General features: G+C 38.7%; 1 protein-coding gene across 3 annotated transcripts in view; it reads left to right on the plus strand.

The window, feature by feature from the left end:
• grik2 (glutamate receptor, ionotropic, kainate 2) overlaps nucleotides 1-21,713 on the plus strand; it is a 322,030-nt gene that overhangs the window by 78,039 nt on the left and 222,278 nt on the right. For 2 of the 3 annotated variants that reach the window (XM_053326627.1, XM_053326625.1), the window contains exons 2-3: nucleotides 12,132-12,299; nucleotides 15,109-15,366. In XM_053326627.1, coding sequence (XP_053182602.1) covers nucleotides 12,132-12,299; nucleotides 15,109-15,366 — 426 coding nt within the window. Of the gene's footprint in view, nucleotides 1-12,131; nucleotides 12,300-15,108; nucleotides 15,368-21,713 lie in introns of all 3 variants that reach the window. The other variant, XM_053326626.1, reaches the window with a different exon arrangement.

Here is a 21,713-nt window from a genome sequence, read left to right on the forward strand (position 1 = left end):
GAGTTTGACACTGTGCAGCCAGTAAACCAATCACATCAAACATAAGGTGCTCATCTGTCCTTTGCTGTCTCTTTGAATTCAGCAGTAGATTTGTTTGCAATTTACTGTGACATCCTAAGTATTGATCTAGGTGCCAGCAGTGGTTCAGTTCAGGGGAATTGTAGCATTCATGCAACAAATTTCTTATCTTTTATAGGCAGATTTGCTAAGCTATGGAAGTTCACCATTGCTCTTGTGATAAAATCAATTTTAATCTGGAACTCTATGATATTTATATCCACATTCTGTGTGAATCTGTCTTTGAACTCCGCTGATCCTCAGAGTCTGTCAGTCTCTTAGTTTAACATGGCCCTTACCACTTATGAGGAGGAGCAGGAGTCCAACAGACAAACAGCTGTTTTAACAAAGCAAACAGCATTGATGCTACCAGTTGACTGGTTTACTCAGCACATTCATCAAATGTACTTCAGCCTTCTACTGCAGCTCAAACAAATGCCTTCCAAGAATGTGGCAAGTACTACAAAATGCTTCTTTATATAAAAAGTAAAAGTCATATTTGCTCTGCTCTAAGGATGGGTATGATGGTCAGTCAGATGGTTTGTCTAGCCTTGTTCCACAGCAACAAACTGTGAAAACTCCAATAATGTTCTAATATTTGTTGCACCAATCCAAGGCCCCCCATTATATTTTGTGACCACCTTACTGTACCTTTCCTGTAGTTCTACCATCAGGCTGAAATGTGCACCTGGCAACCTTTTGCTCATTCCATTAGGTTTCATTTGGTGCATTGTCATAACACTGAGTGTCTCATAGTCATCTGCATTCCATGATAAGGGCTAGTGAGTAGATGTTGCTCTGTTTTTGTTTACTCTTAACTTGGCTTGGTGACCAGTGAGGTCAACCTGTCGGATTTAGTGATGTATGAACAACACGTGTTAACGTCATTGTGTACTGTGATGTGTATAAACCTGCTGCACTTAGGATGCAGTGCGCATTCGGTCTGAAACCTTCCATGTTGCTGATAGATGCAGTCACCTAGGTGAATAAACCAGAAAGACAGTTATCTTGTTGTTACTTCCTTCTGTTTTGTAAAAAAATCCACAAGGGTCAGCTGCCAAAGAGGTTAGGAACCCCTGCTAGGGTGCCATCTTCAATCTAAAATATCAATTTTGCCCATATCTCATAATCTAATGAGTGGAATGGCATGAAATTTGCTGAGCACATTCAAGCTCCCAAGAGGACAAATACTATTGTTTTACTGCCTCCATGACCTTCTATTCTAGAGCCAGCCATGAAACTAAAGTTTTTCAAAAAGTTTTTAACCTTCCAGAATAGCTAAATCATCACTATGTCTTTCACCGAGCTCCAAACGGGTGTTGTGAACATTATAGCCTTAAGCAGCTACTAGCTTAGCTTAATATTTAAAAGGCCTCTAAAACAGATTTTCATTACCTTAATGTAAGTAATAAAAATCTTTACCAAATGTGTTTGAATGAAGAGTCTCTGACTGACAATGGAAACATTTACTTGGGGGTTAAGGCTAATGAATGAATTTCTTTTCATTCAGTATGATACAGGCATGTTTTCTCGATTCTGATTGACCTCCTAGCCACACTGGTGGTGTGACTGGTGGTGTGTGATGGCAAGGTTTTTTGATAGATTAGTCCACCTTTGTGATCCATGAATAAATATGGTATCGCAACAACTTTAGATTGGCACAGAGATACATGGTTACCAAATGATGCGTCCTCATGAATAGTGATCTCCTGACTTGTCATCCAGCCTTGTCTGCCGTTTTAGACTGCACAGGATTGCAGACCCTATGTGACAGAATATATCTACAGTCCATAGTCTTTGTTGGCCGTCAAGAAAGATTAACGGCCAGAATGTGACATTGTTAACGACTTGGCTAAATCACAACAACATTTCAATGAAGGTGTTCAATAAAAGTCTTGATAAATGTTCATAGTGCAGAGTGTCAACAGAAGACTTAACCAATCTGCAGTGGAAGTAAATTAATGGATCAGATGATTTCAGCAGCAGGTGTGTTTTTTGTGTGATCCCCAAGTACCACAGTGATTCATTGTGTCTGTGCTGCACCGCTGACAGTGTTGTACTTGTGTAACGTGAAATGCTCCTGAAAAGGAAGTACAGAGTTCTGCTAACGCCAATATCCCCCTGGCAAGCTCTAGTGCTTCTTTAGGGTTGTAATGATTTCACTGACTTCACTGCTACTACCAGTGTCATCATTAATAATTTATAACTTCTGAGGGGGTTCAATCGATTGGGGAGAATGGGGTGGGAAAAGGTTTGATGCATGGCCTGATTAAGACACGGTTGTCTGCTTAAAGGACATGTGTCCATACGAACAGGACAAGGACTTAATGGATTAGTCTCAACACTGTTTGCTGTGTTTTTGAGCCACCAGAGATTCAATATCACGTGGCACGTGGACCTGTCAGTCACTGAGCTCCCTACATACCAGGGTAATGCTATATGCTACAGACCCTGAATTGTCCCAAATGCTAATGTGACTGCATTATCCACGGTTTAAAAGATATCACAATGACTCTGGAACTAGATGATATTGTGATTTCCTCTGAAACGTGACTCAGACTAAAACACTACGATAGACTGCAGATGTCAGGTTGACATATATTCCTCAATCGAAAGATCCAAGCAACTTACTGTCCGGAATAAAACAAACACAAATATGATACAATAACAAAGCAAACATGAAAAGTCTGCTGTCAAAGATAACAGAAAGCCATGTGGCTCTATTTCCCGTTTGTTTTTTTTGACAATGACAATAACAGTCACTTCAACTTTGTACAGCCAGTGTGACAAGACTTCAGTAGGAGTTTCATATCAAGCCAGCATACTAAATTCAGAGCAACACCAACCTCTGTTCTGGTATAGAAATACATGAAATCCTAAATAAGTGCAGGGTTACTAGCGCCACCCATGAAATGTACTGTATGTCTATGTTAAACACTGCTACTCCAACAATGAGTAAGGCACAGTTGCACAGGTACAGTCATTCATTCATTCATTCAACACATGCTGACATACTGACACATATCTTGCCTGATGAACATATGTGTGTGGTTCACTGCACAGATGCACATGTCCACACATTTTTATTTTTAATACTTTACAAACACAACTGCATTTTCATTATATAAAGTAGGCAGGTGCTTGCTCCAAATGATACTGAATTTAATGTGAACTAAAGCATTCTTTAACATTTGTTTCCTTTTATTAATGATGTACATTAGTGTTTTATTTCTGTCATAAGTTACTTAGGACTGTCTTTATTAGTGATTTTTGAGTAGCTAAGAATGTTGTCCTCCAGCTGGCGTCCCGCCTAACAATACCTCTTAACATTTGTGAAATGACTGTGATGCACAGCACTGAGTGGCTTATTGTTAAGTACTCTCTGATCAATCATGGTTTCAAAGTATGTATTTAATTTCCAGTGTGTACTGTGCCTGTTGGGATCGTTATGCTTCAGCAAATCCTAGTGATAAGTGAGGATGGTGGCGAGTGCTGTGGTCACTGTGTCCACTGTCATTTGATCAGATTGATGAAGTGCTGATGGATTTCTCTCCTGACTGATCACTGCTGTCTGGCTCTGGATCAGGCCCCGACTGATACCTAAGGAGGCACACACACTCAAACAAACACACACACACACACACACACACACACACACACACACACACATATAAGAGTAACTGACTGTTAAATGACTCTTTCAGCCTTGTAAAGTGCTTATTCATGATGTTGAATTATCTGTTGATAAAGCCTGAGTTCCTATAGAAGCAGTTCTTTTTTTAAAGGTTTGACCATAGTTGCTGTTGATGCTCATTAACACAACCACTTCCTCTGTTTAATGTAAATATGCTGGAATTGTAAGATCATTAACACAAGTAGCATTAGTTACATCTCCATGGGTTTTTGAATGGACTATTTCAAGTCTGGAGTCCGGAGAGGAAACAAGCTGAAACAAGTGCTTTAAGTTGCCTAAAGCATAAAACCATAAATCATATAAACATAAATAACATTTTGTGGCTTGGCAAAAACATTGATGAACAACATTTCTTCGTTATGTTGACAGAAGAAGCTTTTGTCCAAGCATAACATTTCCACGAGTCCTATATCCACTACATCAAGGGAATTCATTTAATATTCACTGAGGTCCAGTTTGTGAAAATGTCCTCAAGTGAAGGTCCAGATCATCATAATGTGTGTTATTGATCAGTATCTTAAAGTAGCATTGTAGTTCCATCAGCATCTGTGTCTAGTAGCTAGATTGTAGACTGTCACATAAATACACTACAATTCATTTATTAGTGTTTACACTCACTCTTTTCTCTGTGTATCTCACTGACAGTCCAGTCTGTCCACATGTCTGAATGCATGGATTTGATTGGCTGATTAGCGTCACATGAGAAGATTGGCTACACACAGTGGTCTATTGACGATTCCGCTCCACTTTTACCGTAATAACTGGAGAAGCTGTGCCTGTTAAAATAGAAACTATCAGACAAAATGTAACAATCCTCAATATTTCATCAGCTACAGGTCCAGGTCTGGATAGGATGGCGTCTGGGTCTGGATCTGGACTGCAGTCCGCCTATTAATGACCTCTGCCCTACACACATCCATCTTAGCCTTTGAGAGTTATTATGTCCTGATGCCCTGCTCTTGTACATGTAATACTTTGCTACTAAGATGTCTACTAAGACATCTGTCTTTTTAAATCACACCACTTCTATTTTATCTTCCTCAATACTGATATAGGTGTGGATTCAGCAATATACATGATGGTTGCCCACCAGAGACCACCTGCCAGGCTGTGGACAATGTTTCTTTAGACCTGCCTCACTGCTTGATTATCCATCCATCCATCCATCCATCCATCCATACATCCATCCATCCATCCACATTAATTTATTCTGGTCAGGGTTGTGGTTATAGCAGAGCAGCCAATATAAGTTTCCCTCAGCAACAATCTCCTGATCTCCATAGCTTATAGGCCATCTGCATGATAAGCCAATCCATTGTTTTACTTTGTATTTTGCATAATTATTATAATGCTTATTGTTTATTGCACACATTTCATGAATCAGATATATGATCTTTCTCATATTTCTCTCTTATTTGTGAGAATGAAGTGATGAATATTTGAGAAAAATGAGTCAAAGTGTACAACAATGAGAAATGACATATGGATGTTAATGAAAACTGTTCAATTTGTACTGCCAGAGAGAAGTTGGGAGCAGAATTTCTAAAGAAGTAAGGGATATTATAATTTTAGATTTTAAAATGAATCACAGTCCCAATCCCAGACTGACTCTTACTAAGATGAGAACAAGTAAAATGTCCTCACATCAGAGGATTTTCTTTTTCTGTCCCTCTGCCCTCCTCTCACATATTCCATATCTCTGTGCCCATGCAGAGCAGCGAGCAGCTGCCATTAGACTCTGTGCGTATTCTTATTAGAACTTATCTACTAAGACAGTCATCTGTCTAACACACATTCACCTTTCTGCAGTGATTCATCTCCACATTTGCAGTCCAGATTCCTTTCAATGGAATCACAGAGATTCTCAGCAGGAAAACAGTCCTTCTCGTGTGTGAACGGACCCATTCCAAACGCTCAGCTTTCCAATTATAGTACATCCCGCTTAACTGATGCTTATTAATTCCTTCAAACTCATTATGGCATGCAAAATAGGGCTCTCCCATGAGGTGAATACTAATGAAGGTAGAAAGTTCTCGACAGTGCTGCTGATGTTGCTGCTGCTGTCAGTGAGTCCCTCTGTTTAGATGTTTGCTTTAAGCTCCAGCACACAGGCAAAATACTTTCTCCTGGAAAAAAAGAGCATTTGTAAAGAGCCCACTGGTGAAGTGATTGTAAGGGGCATTGATCAGACACAGCCTGTCCTGTGGTAATCACTTGTGACAGGAGATACCTGCAGTACTTGTGCAGTGGGATGTATGGATTAGGTCTACACTTGAAGAGGGTTCTACAGAAGAGGGCTTGTAGTTGGAGTAAATAAGGCATGGGGTCTGGGCTCCCTCTGACTGACACTGAGCCAGCAGGGCCAGGCCATAGGGCTAACCCAAACAAAACACTTCAATCTCTCAACGTTGTTCTCCACTGCTCCCCGAGGGCTTGATTGATTGAATCGCCGGCCAATCAGAGTACATTGATCTAAGAGCCCGACCCCCCTACCCCCAGCTCTCCAGGCATCCTCTCTGTCCATTCATCTGCCTGCTGTCAGAACTATTCACTAGAGGGCTATAGCCATGGAGGCCTGCACTTTTAAACACACTTCTCCAGCTTTTTGAAGTAAATGCACTAGAGTGCCTCACACTGGATCCATTATTGTTATTATATTGACTACTCCCTGGATCCCATTGCTTTTATATGACCCTTTCATACACACACTGTGTCAGGTATTTAAAGCTTGCTTGATGAAGATCTTGTAGATATGTGGTTTGTACCTTTTTACATTTTCTGCATGGACAACATTAGGTGATCAACTGTTGAATATGAAGCTCTTCTGGTTCCATTATCAGTATACAAGATGAAGTACTGTATTTGTTTGTTTTTACAAAACAAAAGTCAAAAGTCTGTCTTTATAGGAGCATATGGAAAACTGTGTAGTCAGGGCCTGAAATTCATTTTTTAAAATAGGGGGGAATTCCCCCCTTAAATGCTTCATATGAGGGGATTTTACTTTGTTGGGGGGGGGGACTATAGGTCGCACCCTGTCCTATTCTTACCGCAGATTGTATTTTGGCACTTTCCTTCAATTTAAGGAACTATATTATATAGTAATCAGTTATTTAGTATACACTCTCTACAGAACTACAGACACCTGCTACTTCTTTAGGAACACATGTGTAATATAATTCAATCCAATACAACAGCTCTGATATACATTCAGCTTTTTTGGAGTTTATATATTTTCGGTTTTTGTTGACATTGTCAAAAAAGTGATAATTATGCTTTGTTTATTACTGAGGTTGTACTAAGTGGTGGTGGTGTACCTCCTCATGTATGTTAACGGAGTAGACAAAATATTAGGAACACCATTCAATATAATGCACCCTAATACACCACAATCACTCACTAATTTTCACCTTCTTGTCAAAAAATGTATAAGCTTCATGAATGTAGAATTTATAGCAGAGCTGCTGTATTGGATTGAATTAGATTGCACAGGTTAAACCATTGAGTCTATTTTATATAGTTAACTTATTCTCTGAACTATATTTTATAGTAATTACAAGTTATAAAGTATTATACAGTTAAGTAGTGACATTCATCTTCAGTAGCATTAGCATCATGTTTTTGTTGAATGCCTCACTCTCTCTCTTAAGGTCTGTTGAATGAGAAACATCTGAGCGACTTAAAATGGACGTTTTGTAACATTAGCTGATAAAACGCGCAGCACCGCAGCATTTTACACATTGCACCGCTAATATCACTGTGTTCATATACTCTGAGCCGGTTAGCCTGAATCTTGTTACTATAGTAACGTCACAGTTACCTGTCTGAGGATTAACGTTGCTAATGATGACATCACATGGCGCTGTGTTTGTTTCCTTAAACTTAATATCACTGTTAGCTTCTCTGTGTTATGCTAGCGGGAGGTGCTGAGAGCTACAGGTGTGTTCAGGGTCGAAGTCAGACAGTCGGACACAGCGGTTCCGGCCAGTCGTCCTGCAGTAAGGACCGCTGCAGACATTGGTTGAACATTAATAGACATCGTTGTAAATGTGTGAGGGAATTTCCCGCATTATAAGTGTTGGATTTGCGGGAATCAATTAAATTGTGATTACATACTGATTACAGTATGATTACTGATTACATTACTCATTGTTTAACACTCAGCAGTAATAATAACATGTTACATTACTAGGGTTGCAAATGGGTGGAAAGTTTCCGGTAAATTTCCGGAAAGTTTCCGGTAAATTTCCATGGGAAGTTAAGCTGGGGAATTTTGGAAATATTCCAAATTGGAAACTTTCCATGGGAATTATGGGAATTTATGGGGATTAAATGGGAATTTATGGCAACTGAGGGTAATTTAGTGGAAAGGTATCATCATTTGATTGATTAATAGGATAAAAAAAGTCCACCCCTTCATTAAAAAACATTATTTTAAATTGACGATAAAAAAAGGTGCACAATGTCGCTTGATGTCCCTGAGCTGTTGAAGTTATATTAAATTATAAAATTATTTATAATTTAATATAAAAAAACAACTAAATGTTATTATTCTTAATGGTTTCACACACAACTCTGAAAAAATACAACAATGTGTCTGTGAAGCTACACATTCCTGAGGGGGATGTGTCCAATGTATCCTGGTGGAGATACAACTCATAAAATCCAAAATATACAAGATGTTTTTAAAACTATTAGTTATTGTTATTTACTTAGGCGCAAATGATATAACTAGTAACATCAAAGTTCCACTCCTGTCTGTTAAAGTAATATTTACTGTATAAATTGTGGTTTATTTGGTTTTGACCAGTTTTATTTTTTCCACCATAAGGCTAAATATAGCACTTACACATAAAAATATCCCTAAATATATATTACCATATAATGTCATCAAAACCACAGGCTCAAAAGTCAGGCTTCAAGTTGTGTGCTCTGGGCTCAAAAGTGTGGTCTAGGATTGTAGAAGTCATCTGTGCATGTGATGGAGGAATGCACAGTGCATGTAGGGGGCGTGGTCTCAGTAGCCCTGCAGTAAACAGTGTGCTATGTGAGCATGTGATAGCATAGATATTCAACTGTACTGCATGATATCTGGTTGTTTTATTCAGGATTATGCTGAAATATTATTTTACACAACTATATTTAAGTTCCCTAATAAGAACATACCTTCAGTTTATTAAATTCCCAGTTTATTCACGTTAATTCCTGTTAATTCCCATTAATTCCCGTTAATTCCCGTTAATTCCCATGGAAAGTTTCCAAGTTTGAAAATTCCGGGAATTTTGCAACCCTATACATTACTCATTACTTCACTTTGGTTATTAAGCCATCACCTCACTCAAACTAAAAAACCTCCACACCACAGACAAAAGTCTGCAGTGACCAAACAATTTGGTAGTATTTAAGTGGAATTAATGTAAAGGGACAGGGTTGCACTACTTACATGCCAATTGAAGGCATTTGTGAAAATACTGTAACATGATATCCCCAGCTAAGACATTCTGAGGCAATGCAGTCTGAAGCTATAGATTAGGCTACGCTTGATAAAACTGCTGCGTTTGGAACTTGTCACAGCTCTGCTTTGTGCCTGTGACTGGCTGCTTCTCTGCAGTACTATGGACAAACTGGAGCTTGGAAAGCCAAGCAATCAGAGTATGCTACTACTAGAATGATTGGACAGAAGAGAAGCTATCTGTTCATTTCCCCCAAACCAGTAAACATCACTTGCTCCATCGTAACTTCACTTTGAAAATGCACCACTCAGAAAAGTGTTAGAGAGCCCTCATAAATAACAATCAATGCACCAATAAGATCTTCCTAATTGAACATCTTTGAATCAACTGAAGAGGAGTGTAGGTATTCTAAAACTAGAAAGTAATTAGGGAAAAGTTTTTACTCACTATTATTGTTTTGGATATCCATTGTGTGGTTATAGTGTGGGAGCCAATTACCATACTGTACTTGTTATAATTCACTTGCAATAGCTGGAAGTAAGGCCAAGCACAAGAATGTACAACAAGTAACAAGCAGTGTGGTAGGTCACATTTAGTCATTAAGTACTGTAGACTTAACTAGCATACATACTAATCCCAGTCCTTCTTTGAGATGTTCGAGGGGTCATCGGGTGTGTGTTAAAACCTCCTCTCCTTTGTGGTGACCTAGTAGCCAGAACACTCACCCCAAAGCTGATGACAGGTTCTCATATACTGCTCTCATGCACACACACACCCTTGCTAAAATGACAAATTCTTTGCTTTTATGCTCTTGAGTTCATTACAAAGCAGTGCAGAGGACTGGGTCAGGCAGATTTGTATGAGCTATAGCTCTTGTACAGACTGAAAATGTTCAGTAAGAGTAGAGACTTGTCGTTGATTGAATGAGCTCTTGATAAAAGCACTAACACTTAAAACATTTTGTGGCTGTTAAAGGTTTCTTTACATTGTTAATAGTAACTGGAGTAAAGCATTTTTTAACATTATATATTTTCATTTACAATGGGTAAAGTTCAAAATAGCATATTTTCCATCCAGCAATTACGTATAATATAGTTATCCAATGATGAGGTCAAAAGGAAGTTATGTTGACTTGGGTCTCCCTGACGACTACTTTTGAGCTAAACATGCTGAACTCATCACAAAATATGAAATAAATATTGTTCTTGGTGATGACCTTGGTTATTTTCACCTCTGGCTTATGGACTTGATGAGCCTCCGACACACCTTTCAGGATGACTACTCTGTGCTTCCACTGCCTGTTTGTGCTTAGCAAAGTTAGCATGCTCAGTAACACGAAAGTTGGCCCAAATAACTTACAAAGTGTGTGGTGTTTGCTAATGTGACTACTGGCTAAAAAAGGGAAGGTCTTGCATTAAGTGGACTGACATTTGGAAGCATATTTCCTCTTCTTGGGACCTTTCAGATCCATTTTCAGCAGCAAACTAAGGAGTGTAGGGTCATTCCTGCATGTTCACCTCTGCCTCTGGTTTTGGTTGCCAGGTATAATGACATATATCCCACCCAGAAACAATTGGATTTGTACTTTGTAATCAGTATCACTATAAAATCTTCTCTTCTGGTTTTACATGCCCTTAATACAGAAGAGCTGATGTGTGTAGTGACTCATAGGCCCAGGCCGGTAACAAGCAGGCAATCAAAAAAAGCAACCAAAGAGACTATACTGGCAGGCAGGCAAAAAGCCCAAAAGGGCAGGACCGGTTCATGTAAAACACTCTAATACTATGATCTGGCAGGGAGCAGTGGAAATGGGCCGGCATATATATTAGGCAGCTAATTAAAGAAATTGGAAGCAGGTGTGCAGGTGGATGTGGAACTAGATGGAACAAAGTAAAGATTACTGCTTGTTGGATGAGGAATGACAGCATCTAAAATGATGAGTGAGTTAGTGATAAAAAAGTCAAGGAAAAATGTGCAAAAAATGAAGAATTGGCTGAAGCCATGACAACATGTTGAATTAAAATTGATGGAAGGCCCATTCAGTAAAACTGTGCTGAGTAATGGAAGAGTTATGCCATTAATTACTTCTGCTATGGAGTAATAAGTAAAATAACACAATTAATTGAGTAACATTTTTCAAGATTCACCCAACACTGTTCACTGTGTGTGATTTATTGACTAATATTTTGACAACTCATATGGACTCTTCCTGTTTTATTTTGTAGTTTGTAGTTTGTACTCACCTTCATGCATTTCATTTCTACTTACTTCCTGTCATTTTTCAGTTTCCCTCCAGACTTGCTCCTCCCCTGTGCTCTATTATCCAATCAGTCTTGATATATTGACGCTCCTAGTTTTTTATTTCCTGTTTGCCAGTTTGTCCTCGTCCTCCCTGTAGACTAACTTTCCAGCCCTTGATTTCTTGATTTGTTTGGATGCTGATTATTTACTTGATTCATTATATATCTATTGTCTCTCTTGGTCCTCCCTTTTGCCTCTGTCTGCTAATTTGTGTGAGACTTCAACAAACTAAGCAAACTTTTTTTTAACTTTCATTTGTTTTTTGTGTGATCCTTGCACTTGAGTCCACTGAGTTTTGGCCCTCACAGGTGTGTGGTTGATGCACTTCTTAAAAAAAGTAGACACAAATAAAAAAAGTAGACACAAATATAAATGCTTTTTATTTTGCTTTTTTATGCTTTTTTTTCTTTGTGTACTTCAGAAAAGTAGTGTGCCTTGAATTTTCATGGAAGTCCATTCCCCTTTTTTGTGTAGATAAGAGTGTTATATTGTGTTTTGAAAGTTAAGTTGTTATTTGAAGTCAGATGATGTGTCTAACTCCAATGAAATAGTTGTAAAATCATCTTTTTCCATTTATATGAATTCCACTCTGATCAATCACTAACCATTTGTGTCTCTCTCTTTCACAGGGGGGATATTTGAGTCCATTGAAAGCGGCCCATCAGGTGCTGAGGAACTAGCCTTTAAATTTGCTTTAAACACAATCAACAGGAACAGAACCCTACTGCCAAACACCACGCTCACCTACGACATCCAAAGGATAAACATCTATGACAGCTTTGAAGCCTCCAGAAAAGGTATTCTGCATCTGTGAATAACTGCCTCCAGTGTTGGCATGCTCACGGCTGCTGTGTGTGTGTGTGTGTGTGTGTGTGTGTTAGTGTTGTGCACATATGCTTTGCACTAGCTGTTTTGCATTGTAAATGTTGGAGGCTTGCGAGCTGCAGTGGCTTAGATTGTGACAATTATAATCAGGCGAGGGAGAAATGGCTGAGCACTTCAAACGTAAACAGAGAGAATTGATTGGTTCCAGGTAATGACTCAGCGGCAGTAATTCAAAGACCTGTTTGGCCCCCAGAGACAGCCAATAAAGTGCTATAATCTATCAGTTTTGTGTGTGCATCAGGCTGACATTTCAAGTCTCTTATCAATTACAGGCCATTATATCCTGTCTCAGTGATTTTGCCAACTCCCTTATATCAAATAAGGTGATTAGAGTGCACAGTCGAGCTAATATAAAGATGTGTGCTTGTTTTTATATCTGCTGTGTGCAATTTCATGAAAGCAAGTTACAATTGATCTGAGTCACACCTCAGGTTTATATTACAGTACAATACACATTTTTATACACAACATGACCAAAATATGTTTATCTCATTCCAAAACCATAATCTGGCTGCAGGGTTTGCTCCCATTCAGTCACAAGAGCATTAGTGAGGTCCAACACTGATATTGGGTTATAAGGCTTTGGCTTTGGCTCGTAGTCAAAGGTGTTGGATGTGTTGGAGGTCAGGAATATGTACAGGCCAGTCAAGACAAAACTAATAAAACTAGGGCCCGACTGATGCTGGATTTTTGGGGCCGATATTAGGGAGTTGGAAAAATTCTGATATCAATACATCGGCCAATAATCAAACACAAAGATATGTAATGGAGACATGGTATTTTACAGTTTATATTTATTGTATAAAATGACTGAAACACTAAACTTCACTTGGAATGTAATCATTATAAATGACTGTACATAATAAAACACTACTAAAATTATGTATGCATTAAAATTGAAATAAAAAAGGATACAAATGCTGTTTATATAACTGTGCATATCAGACAACATATATGCTGATATCAATTATATCTACAATTGGCTGATAATCTGGGTAAACCGATATATTGGTCTGGTTCTAAATAAAACAGTTTCTTTATGGAGCTGGTTTTTTGCACTGCAGCATTATCATGTTGAAACAGGGAAGGCCAAACATACGTTTTGACACAAATGATGTTTTTCCATTACTGTGACTTGGTGACCTATAACTGAACTCCTGTCAGCCAACTCGAGTAGAGTAGATTATATAAAGGTAGATTGGGTTTAGTATTAATCTTTGGGGGTCTAGGTTCTGATGTTGTCACTCCCCACAAGAAAACTCAGCACAGCAAGGAGTGATGATACTAGCCCCCCTTTTGAAATGTTATATGAACTGCAGCAGCAGCATAACTTGTGTGGGCGGTGTGGCAGCAGGAATGCAGCAAAACACTGACTGCTTAAGCCTGCCGCCATTATTCTAAGGTGCGATGGATGTATTTTACAGTGAGGGTTGTACAGTAGTTTAGTTGCCAAATGAACTCACTCACTACCATTCATTTGTAATCATTGTCCTGGGTTCATGCTGTTCCACGCCTCCTCGCCATATTGGAGTTCTTGGAACAAATTATTTTCACCTCTCAGGAGGTGGTACGAAATAAAGGTCCAGGAACCTATGGGGAACCCTGTCATTGGTCCAGCAGCTGTCACACATGTCACATAAATCCAACACACAGCAGTAACCACCATGTCACTACTCTGTGTACATTGGTGGAGAGCACATTTTGGACACTGTGCTGCTATGGCCTTTATAATGACGTAGTGTATATCCAAAGTGGTGTAATCTTTTAATGATGTATACTCCCTGATAAATACAATGGCAGAAGCAACCACCTTTAGCCTCTGCAAGTTCTAAAAGGTTCATGTTATGAGTTGTTGTCTCACTAATGGAAAAACATTAAAAACTGGAAGCACTCTATTGTCTCAATTATCATCATATGCTTAAACTTTAACTTCATTACAATTTACAGCCCCATGCCAAACCAGAAACAGTACAGTGGGCTGTACACACATGTAGACATGGAAGGTCACACACTTTTGTTTCTATAGTGAATATACACATTTCACATACAAGAGAGCCTATATTAGGATTAAAGCATATTTCCAAATGTATTACCCCTTCCTTCCACTCTCTGACAGCTTTATTAAGGATTACTGTTAACATATTTTGATGACTGGTGAATGTGAATTGGTGTAGAGACTAAGTATGAGTCAGAATATGAACAGTATTTAAGGGTTAAAGTGGGTGTGACCACATCATTATCACCTTTATATAATTCTAACCATGTATGTGTATATAAGAACATTGTATGAGTACAGTAGTTTTTACTTAATGAGGAATGAGATATCAGGCTTTGATACACACACAGTACATGTTAGTATAATATGTATTGTTGGTGTGGCTCTTCACATGACGCTGCGTAACATTGACTGGAATGTTGGGTCTCTTTAAAGTTAAAACCTGAAGAGTTGGTTTAGAACCTGCTCTATGTGTAAAGTGACTTGAGATAACTCTGTTGTGATTTGGCGCTATACAAATAAAGATTGATTGATTGATTGATTGATTGATTGATTGACAGAAATGGAGAACATCACCAGACCTTTTATATTCTCTATATATTATATACACTACTATATTGCTCTGCAGGAAGTGAATGGTCCACTGCTCATCATGAACATATGCTGTAGCTCAGTAGGAGGGAGTCAAGTAGTCATGTGGTTTTGTTTTGTTTTTTTCTGCCTAGCCTGTGACCAGCTTTCACTGGGGGTGGCGGCCATCTTTGGGCCCTCTCACAGTTCCTCGGCCAATGCAGTCCAGTCCATTTGCAACGCCTTGGGGGTGCCCCACATCCAGACCAAGTGGAAGCACCAGGTATCGGACAACAGAGACGTGTTCTACGTCAGCCTCTACCCAGACTTCTCCTCCCTCAGCCGGGCCATCCTGGATCTGGTCCACTTCTTTAAGTGGAAGACGGTCACTGTGGTTTATGATGACAGCACTGGTAAGACCCAAAACCCTTCCTCTACTTCTAGTGCTGGCTCTTCTCCTACCTTTTGACAGTTTAATTTCAGATGTCCCTTCTTAGATTGCCCAGGAGGCTTAAGGAGGAAAGCATTCTATTTATATGAGACATTTTTAAACTGCTCATATGAACACATTCAACATTCTCTTTCTTTGTGTCATTGTGGGTACTTAGATTATCAGCTGCACTACAGTAATGGTGTCACACAGGTTTAATGTACATATACATCATTATTTTCTAAACATTTCTTCATGACTGGTGTGGGTCTGCAACCAATCACTTGGGAACCACGGAGGAAAGTGAAAAAAATGAAAAACTGGCTGAACATGATTTTTTTTTTCTTCAAGGCAGCTAATTGAAAATATTCTTGGCAATGTCTGTATGTGATAAAAAAGATATTTTTCACAGCACACATTTTATCTTTTGTAGGAAAAGCACAGGTGTAATTTCCTTAGTGATGGCTCACTTCCACTAAGTGTCCCTGTATGCTATTCAGTCAGCATCAAAGACATATAATACAGCTAGCAGCCAGGCTAACACCTAAAAGCAATGCAGTTGTTATTAATGTAACAACATGTCTGTTTTTCTTGCTATGACATGTCAAAGTGTGTGATGTAAAAAATGAAAAAAAAGCCTAATGAAAATCAAATAATCAATCATGTGAAGCCAAGATAGAAAACCTTATTCAAAATCACATTAGGTGCACTTCCATTCACTTGTATTTTGTGCATTTCAATTTATTAAAAAAAGTATTGCAAAAAAGACAATATCCAAAGTGCAGTTTAAACAGAATTAGTGGATAAATGATGACGTAGTTGAAGCATGTGACTTAAATGTCACTGAAGCTTCCACTGAAGAGATGAAAGCTTCAGATGTGTGTGGCGTGATGAGGAGACTGTAATGTTGCTCAGATGAACACATGAAACAAACACAAATGTCAGATTTCCATTATGTTTTCTACATGCTTCTCCATCTTATGAGCTTTGTCTCTTTTTAATGTCGTCACCTCGTTTAATGACGTTACACTGAGAATTAGTGCCACCAACTGTTTATGTCAGCCCAATTCCTATAACAGTAGTGGATGGATGTGTATTAACTTGCTTTTTTTCTGAATAGATTTGTAGAATAATGGCATCTGATAAGAGCTAAACACTGTCCACAGGCAGCAGAGATTACATGGAATTGGTTGGAACAATGACGATGATGATGATACAGTGTTATATGATGCTCACCCTGCCACATGTATAAATCTTAATGAAACTTGTGTTGTCTGGTTTGTCTGAATTTAGATAGAACTTTGTTAAAAATGTGACAGGTACACAGTTAGATCCTTACTGTTGTGGATACTCATCAATCTTATATTGTGGATAGTAAACCAGAGGAACATATTTCACTTATTCAGAAAGACCAGTGTATGAAACACTCTGACAGCAGCAAGACATAGACTAATATCAGACATTTAGGTCTCCTTACTTAAAAAAAGTCAGACTTTCTGTAGCTTGCAACGTTGTGCTTCTGCTGCTTCTCCCTGTCTCACCATCTTTGTCTTGAGGCAGCTCCACCTCATCTGTCCTCTGATATGAAAGCAATCTAGTTATGATCATATTCAGTGATTGGTGTGTGAGTCTAGCATTAGACTAGCAGCCTAATGAGAGTCTGCTTGTTGTTATAATAGCATGTTAGTCGTATGTAGACCACTTTTGACCATGAAGGAATGATTTAATAAACAGATGGAATAAAGCTTTCACAATTCTGAAACTGTGTTTTAAAGAGTATTTGGCCTCTTTGAGATAATCCAGTCCAGATTTAGGTATAGTGGTTTTCTGTCTGGACCCGGTTTAAAGTGGTCTACATATGGAAAAAAAAAAAGAAAAGTGAAATCTGCCTTTAATGCATTTTCACAAATAGGTAAAAGCTTACCCTTTTTTTCACAAATGAAATAAGGTAATAATGTTTTACAAGTGTGAAAGTGTGTCTCAGTAAACAGTAGGGCTCTATCTAATGACTAACAGCTATTATAACAGTAACAATTGGTCGCGCAACAATGTAAGTTAAATTTCCCCTCATTTGCTGCTGCTGTGGGCGTTTCATTTTCATTTTTTCAAAGTGCCACAACCGCAAAAAAACTAGTGAATGATGCATTAGAACGAGCTGGTTTTAAAGTGTGCACATGACGTTCCTGGACACGGGCGCACACATCCACAGAAGCAGACTGTCTGTGTGCTACTCTGTGGAGATGACACTGTGCAGTTAAAAAACACAAACAGGATTTTGAATAAGTGGGGGGAACATGAACCCCCTGTCCCCAGTGTAAATTACGCCCCAGTATATATATATATGTGTGTGTGTATATATATATATATATATATATAATGTGTGTGGCAGAGGTTTCTGCTCAGGCACAGCTGAGAATTGTTACCATTTGTAGATGTTCCATTATTTATGGAAGTGACAGAGTTTCTGAGGCTGCAGTAGTAATGTCTTCCTTGTTACTCAGAGAAAAAGACCTTGTTCAAACCTTGCTCTTATTGCAGTCCAGGTCACCGGGTGACAAATAAGCCAGCAGACTGGGTACATGCACCATATGCCAGGGGTCAGGGTGTGAGCCAGCCTGAGGACAGGCTGCCAGACCTCCCAGAGCTCCATCCAACAGACACACTGGGACCAGTTTGGCCTGGATCACAGCACTGCAGTGTTTTTTTTCACTGCGTTTAGCATTCAGGCTACCAAAACTCAGCTTTTTCATATGTTAATTGTGTCTGCTAGATTACAAACGAGCAGATGAATGAATCATCAATAAAATCCACAAATAACAATTTAAATGTAACTGGAACTCATTCATTTCTTTAACACAGCTATTTCTACTCGGTGTCATCAGTGACTGGAGGCGTCATCAGCAGGCAGTGAGTGGGAGAGAGGTCTGACGTCCAGCTCAGAGCTCTCACACACAGGCACACATATCGACTGGTGAAAAGGAACTAGATACATTTAGTCCAGTTCTGTACGTAAAGTTATAAGATTTCCATGATATCAGATCCCAGTTAATACCAGCATTTTGTCAACATTAACAAGGGAAGGAAACAATGCATGCACATGCGTGGCACACATGCTGATATGTGCACGCATTTAATTTAATTTAAAAAACAGCATTTGGCCAATTAGTCTCATTAAGTAGTGTTTTTTTAAAACATGATGAATCTTATCACTGGCTGGTCAATGAATGTTTGCTGCCCTCTGTAGTTGATACATACATCATTTTGAACTCTGTAATATGTGTAACCAAACTCATTTACCTTAGCAACCGCTAACAGTGGTGTTGCCAAATCAACAATCACATTTAAGGTATTTCCATTTACTTCCATTACATTTTGAAGCACTCTAGGACACTTATTGCCATAGATCTCAGCTCTTATTCAAGTTTGGTAGCACTATATGAACCAATTAAAATGAATTTGAAATTGAAATCCATGAAACAGAGCTAACAAGAGGGCCAAGCACAGTCTATCCATTTATTTTTTACTTACTAACAACTATACTGTTATTTGAATGCTTTACTTATAGTACCAGTCAAAAGTTTGGACACACATTCCCATTCACTTCAATGAAAAAGTTTGTCCAAACCTTTGAATGGTACTGTACATATAACTCATACAAGGATATGGCCAGTTTTTTGAAATTGCAACTTTTTGGATATCTAATATAATTTGAGCTAGATCGTATGAGCATGAAGACTATGGTCTCTCAATAAATCAATATCTGAAGAATTAGTGTGTGTGTGGGTCTTTGCCCTGCAGGTCTTGTAAGGGAGGAATTGATTGCCGCTGATCTCGCCACCTTCGTTAATTAAGTTGTAAAGTGGACATAGCTGGTTCACTATGGGGTTAATAGTGGCTTGATTTTCTGTCTCAGTGATAGGAAATGAGATCTTGGCTCGACCTGCAAATAGCCTCACCTTCTCTTTTGTTGCCATTTACGCAGGTGATAGCGAGGATAGATAGCTGTGATGGTAGATGCTGAGGGCAAACCCAAATCGGATATTTTCCCAGTCCTTGACGAGGTTCAGCAAGGATTCTATCCCATTTTAATCTTTTATTCTCCTGTTTTTGGTACAGAGAGCATATTGCCTGACGTACTGAGCAAAGTCAGTGCAGCAGAACATTTATATTACCATATAATTCTCTCTCTGACCCCCACCCCTCCCTACCCACCCGCTGTTCTAAACCATGTCTGCTTTTTGGGAATGGGATATAAAGGTGGTAGGAAACAACATCTCTGTTTGTGCTGTTTCTCCACCAAGCAGGGAGCAAACAAGCAAATCAATAACCATAATGGGACTCTTCTAACGGCTCAACTTTATAATGGCAAAACTGAGATGGCGGCAGCATGTGTTATAGCTCTCCCAGCCAGCCATAACATCCATACAACTACCTGGGAACAATGCTGCCGCTACTGCTGCCACCGCTGCAGCAAAGTTTGATTAGGCCATAAGGGAGAACAGGCTACGATACAATAAAACACTGGCTCTGAAAGAAGTTCTCTCTGCTTAGCTTTCTTTGGTTATGGCAGCCATGGCAGCTACTGTTGTGTTGATTCATTGATTTGCCATAAAGAATGTTGTTATTATTACAAACACAAGTCTTGTCTTGTTGTCTACCTCCTGATGGAACAAAGTATGTGGACCTCATTGTTTCAAAGCCATGGTGTTAGGTTTGTGCAGGGCAGAATACTGAGGTGATGTCTTCTGTTTATTATCTGGGGATTCTTACTTTGAGGGATTTCATATTGATGTGAGTATTGTTGCACTCATTAGGCCTGTCTTATATCTGATTACTCCCAGGTCAATGTAGTTAATAAATATAGGATTGTTAAGAATTGACTTAGGTAATGGTTTGCTTTACAGAGCCATCATTTCATCTGAGGCTTCAGTGAAAGAGTTCTAGGTTTTATTCGTGTACTAAAAGAGTTAATGTTCCAACAAATGGCTCGACTCAGTCCTGAAATATTTTTGGTGTTGTGATGAGCAAAAAATGGAATGACTATTTAATTTTGATGTGTTTAAGCTGCAAGTTTTGTGGCAAAAGCCTGGAAAACAAGGCAAGATGGACTGTTGAGTTAATAGTTTTGTTGAGTTTTCTGATTATTAGTTTGTTTATGCTGGATAATATTGATCTGATTATGAAGGAAGCTTCCGTTACCTTATTTGATTCTTTAATCTTGTTGGTTTTTGTCGTTGATATATGAAAAGGTGTACACTGTACTTTAACCCTGGCATGTATGACTTTGTGGTGTCTTGTATGCCCATGTGGACTGGGCATATTCATATGCATGACACAGTATTAAAAATCTCAATCAAACTAAATATAGGTAAAAGAGAGAAGAGGCAAAGTGATGTCCTAGATTATACGCTTCTGTTTGCATTCAAAATGGTTTTGCTTTATTGAGGTTCAAAATCTTAACATCCTGGTCAGCAAAACACACAGTACACTTCTATTTTGTCAAAATTAGACATAAGTAATGTACTCAAAAAAAAAAAAGAAAAGACATCAAAATCCTATCACATTTTAAATGGGGTTTTATTATCAGGTGAGTTTCAGACGGTGCTGATATGTTTTTGGTTTGGGATCATGAGGCTCTATCTGCTGAGGCTTCACACAAAGCTGATTTTCTTCAAGTAGATTAGTCTAAATGTGTTTTAATACACAATCAGTGTATGAACTGCTTAAGGGAGTTATGATTTAAGATATTTGATCAAGACAACTGTCAGACAACAGTACTGATTGGTGGAAATGTATAGCACTGTTTTGATTTTGAGATGGAACCTTTTCTTTTCTCTAAATGTAGGGCTAATGATGCAGAAATCACAATATAAACCCCACACAAATGTTCATAATAAAAGTTATTTTGCTTTTTTGTTTAGCTGTAGAGTTTGGTTGTGTTGAGTTTATAAGCAGATTTCCAGAAGATGCAGGTCTGACGAGCACTGTAAACAAAGGGAGGTGTCGTAAGTTTTAAAACTTTTAAAATGTACCTGTTGCCTCTGCTGTGCTCAAAAACTGGTTGGCCACTGATGATGAGTGATTAGGCCTGGTTCACAAGGTTTCAGAAGGCCTGAGGGTGTTTGGTAGGGGTGAGATCAGGGCTCTGTGCAGGCCAGTCAAACTTTGACACAGTTAGATTGAGACATATTGTCCAAATTTGACATTTTTGTACAGAGACTGCGGCTAGCTGAAATGTTCTAACATGGCTTTAAATGGAGAGTTGATGTTATGGCAGGATGTAGTACTTTCAGTAAATGTAATCATAATCTTTTAGAGATTTGGGTATTT

Source organism: Scomber japonicus, chromosome 10 (genome assembly GCF_027409825.1).
Source record: "Scomber japonicus isolate fScoJap1 chromosome 10, fScoJap1.pri, whole genome shotgun sequence".
Taxonomy (NCBI): Eukaryota; Metazoa; Chordata; class Actinopteri; order Scombriformes; family Scombridae; genus Scomber; species Scomber japonicus.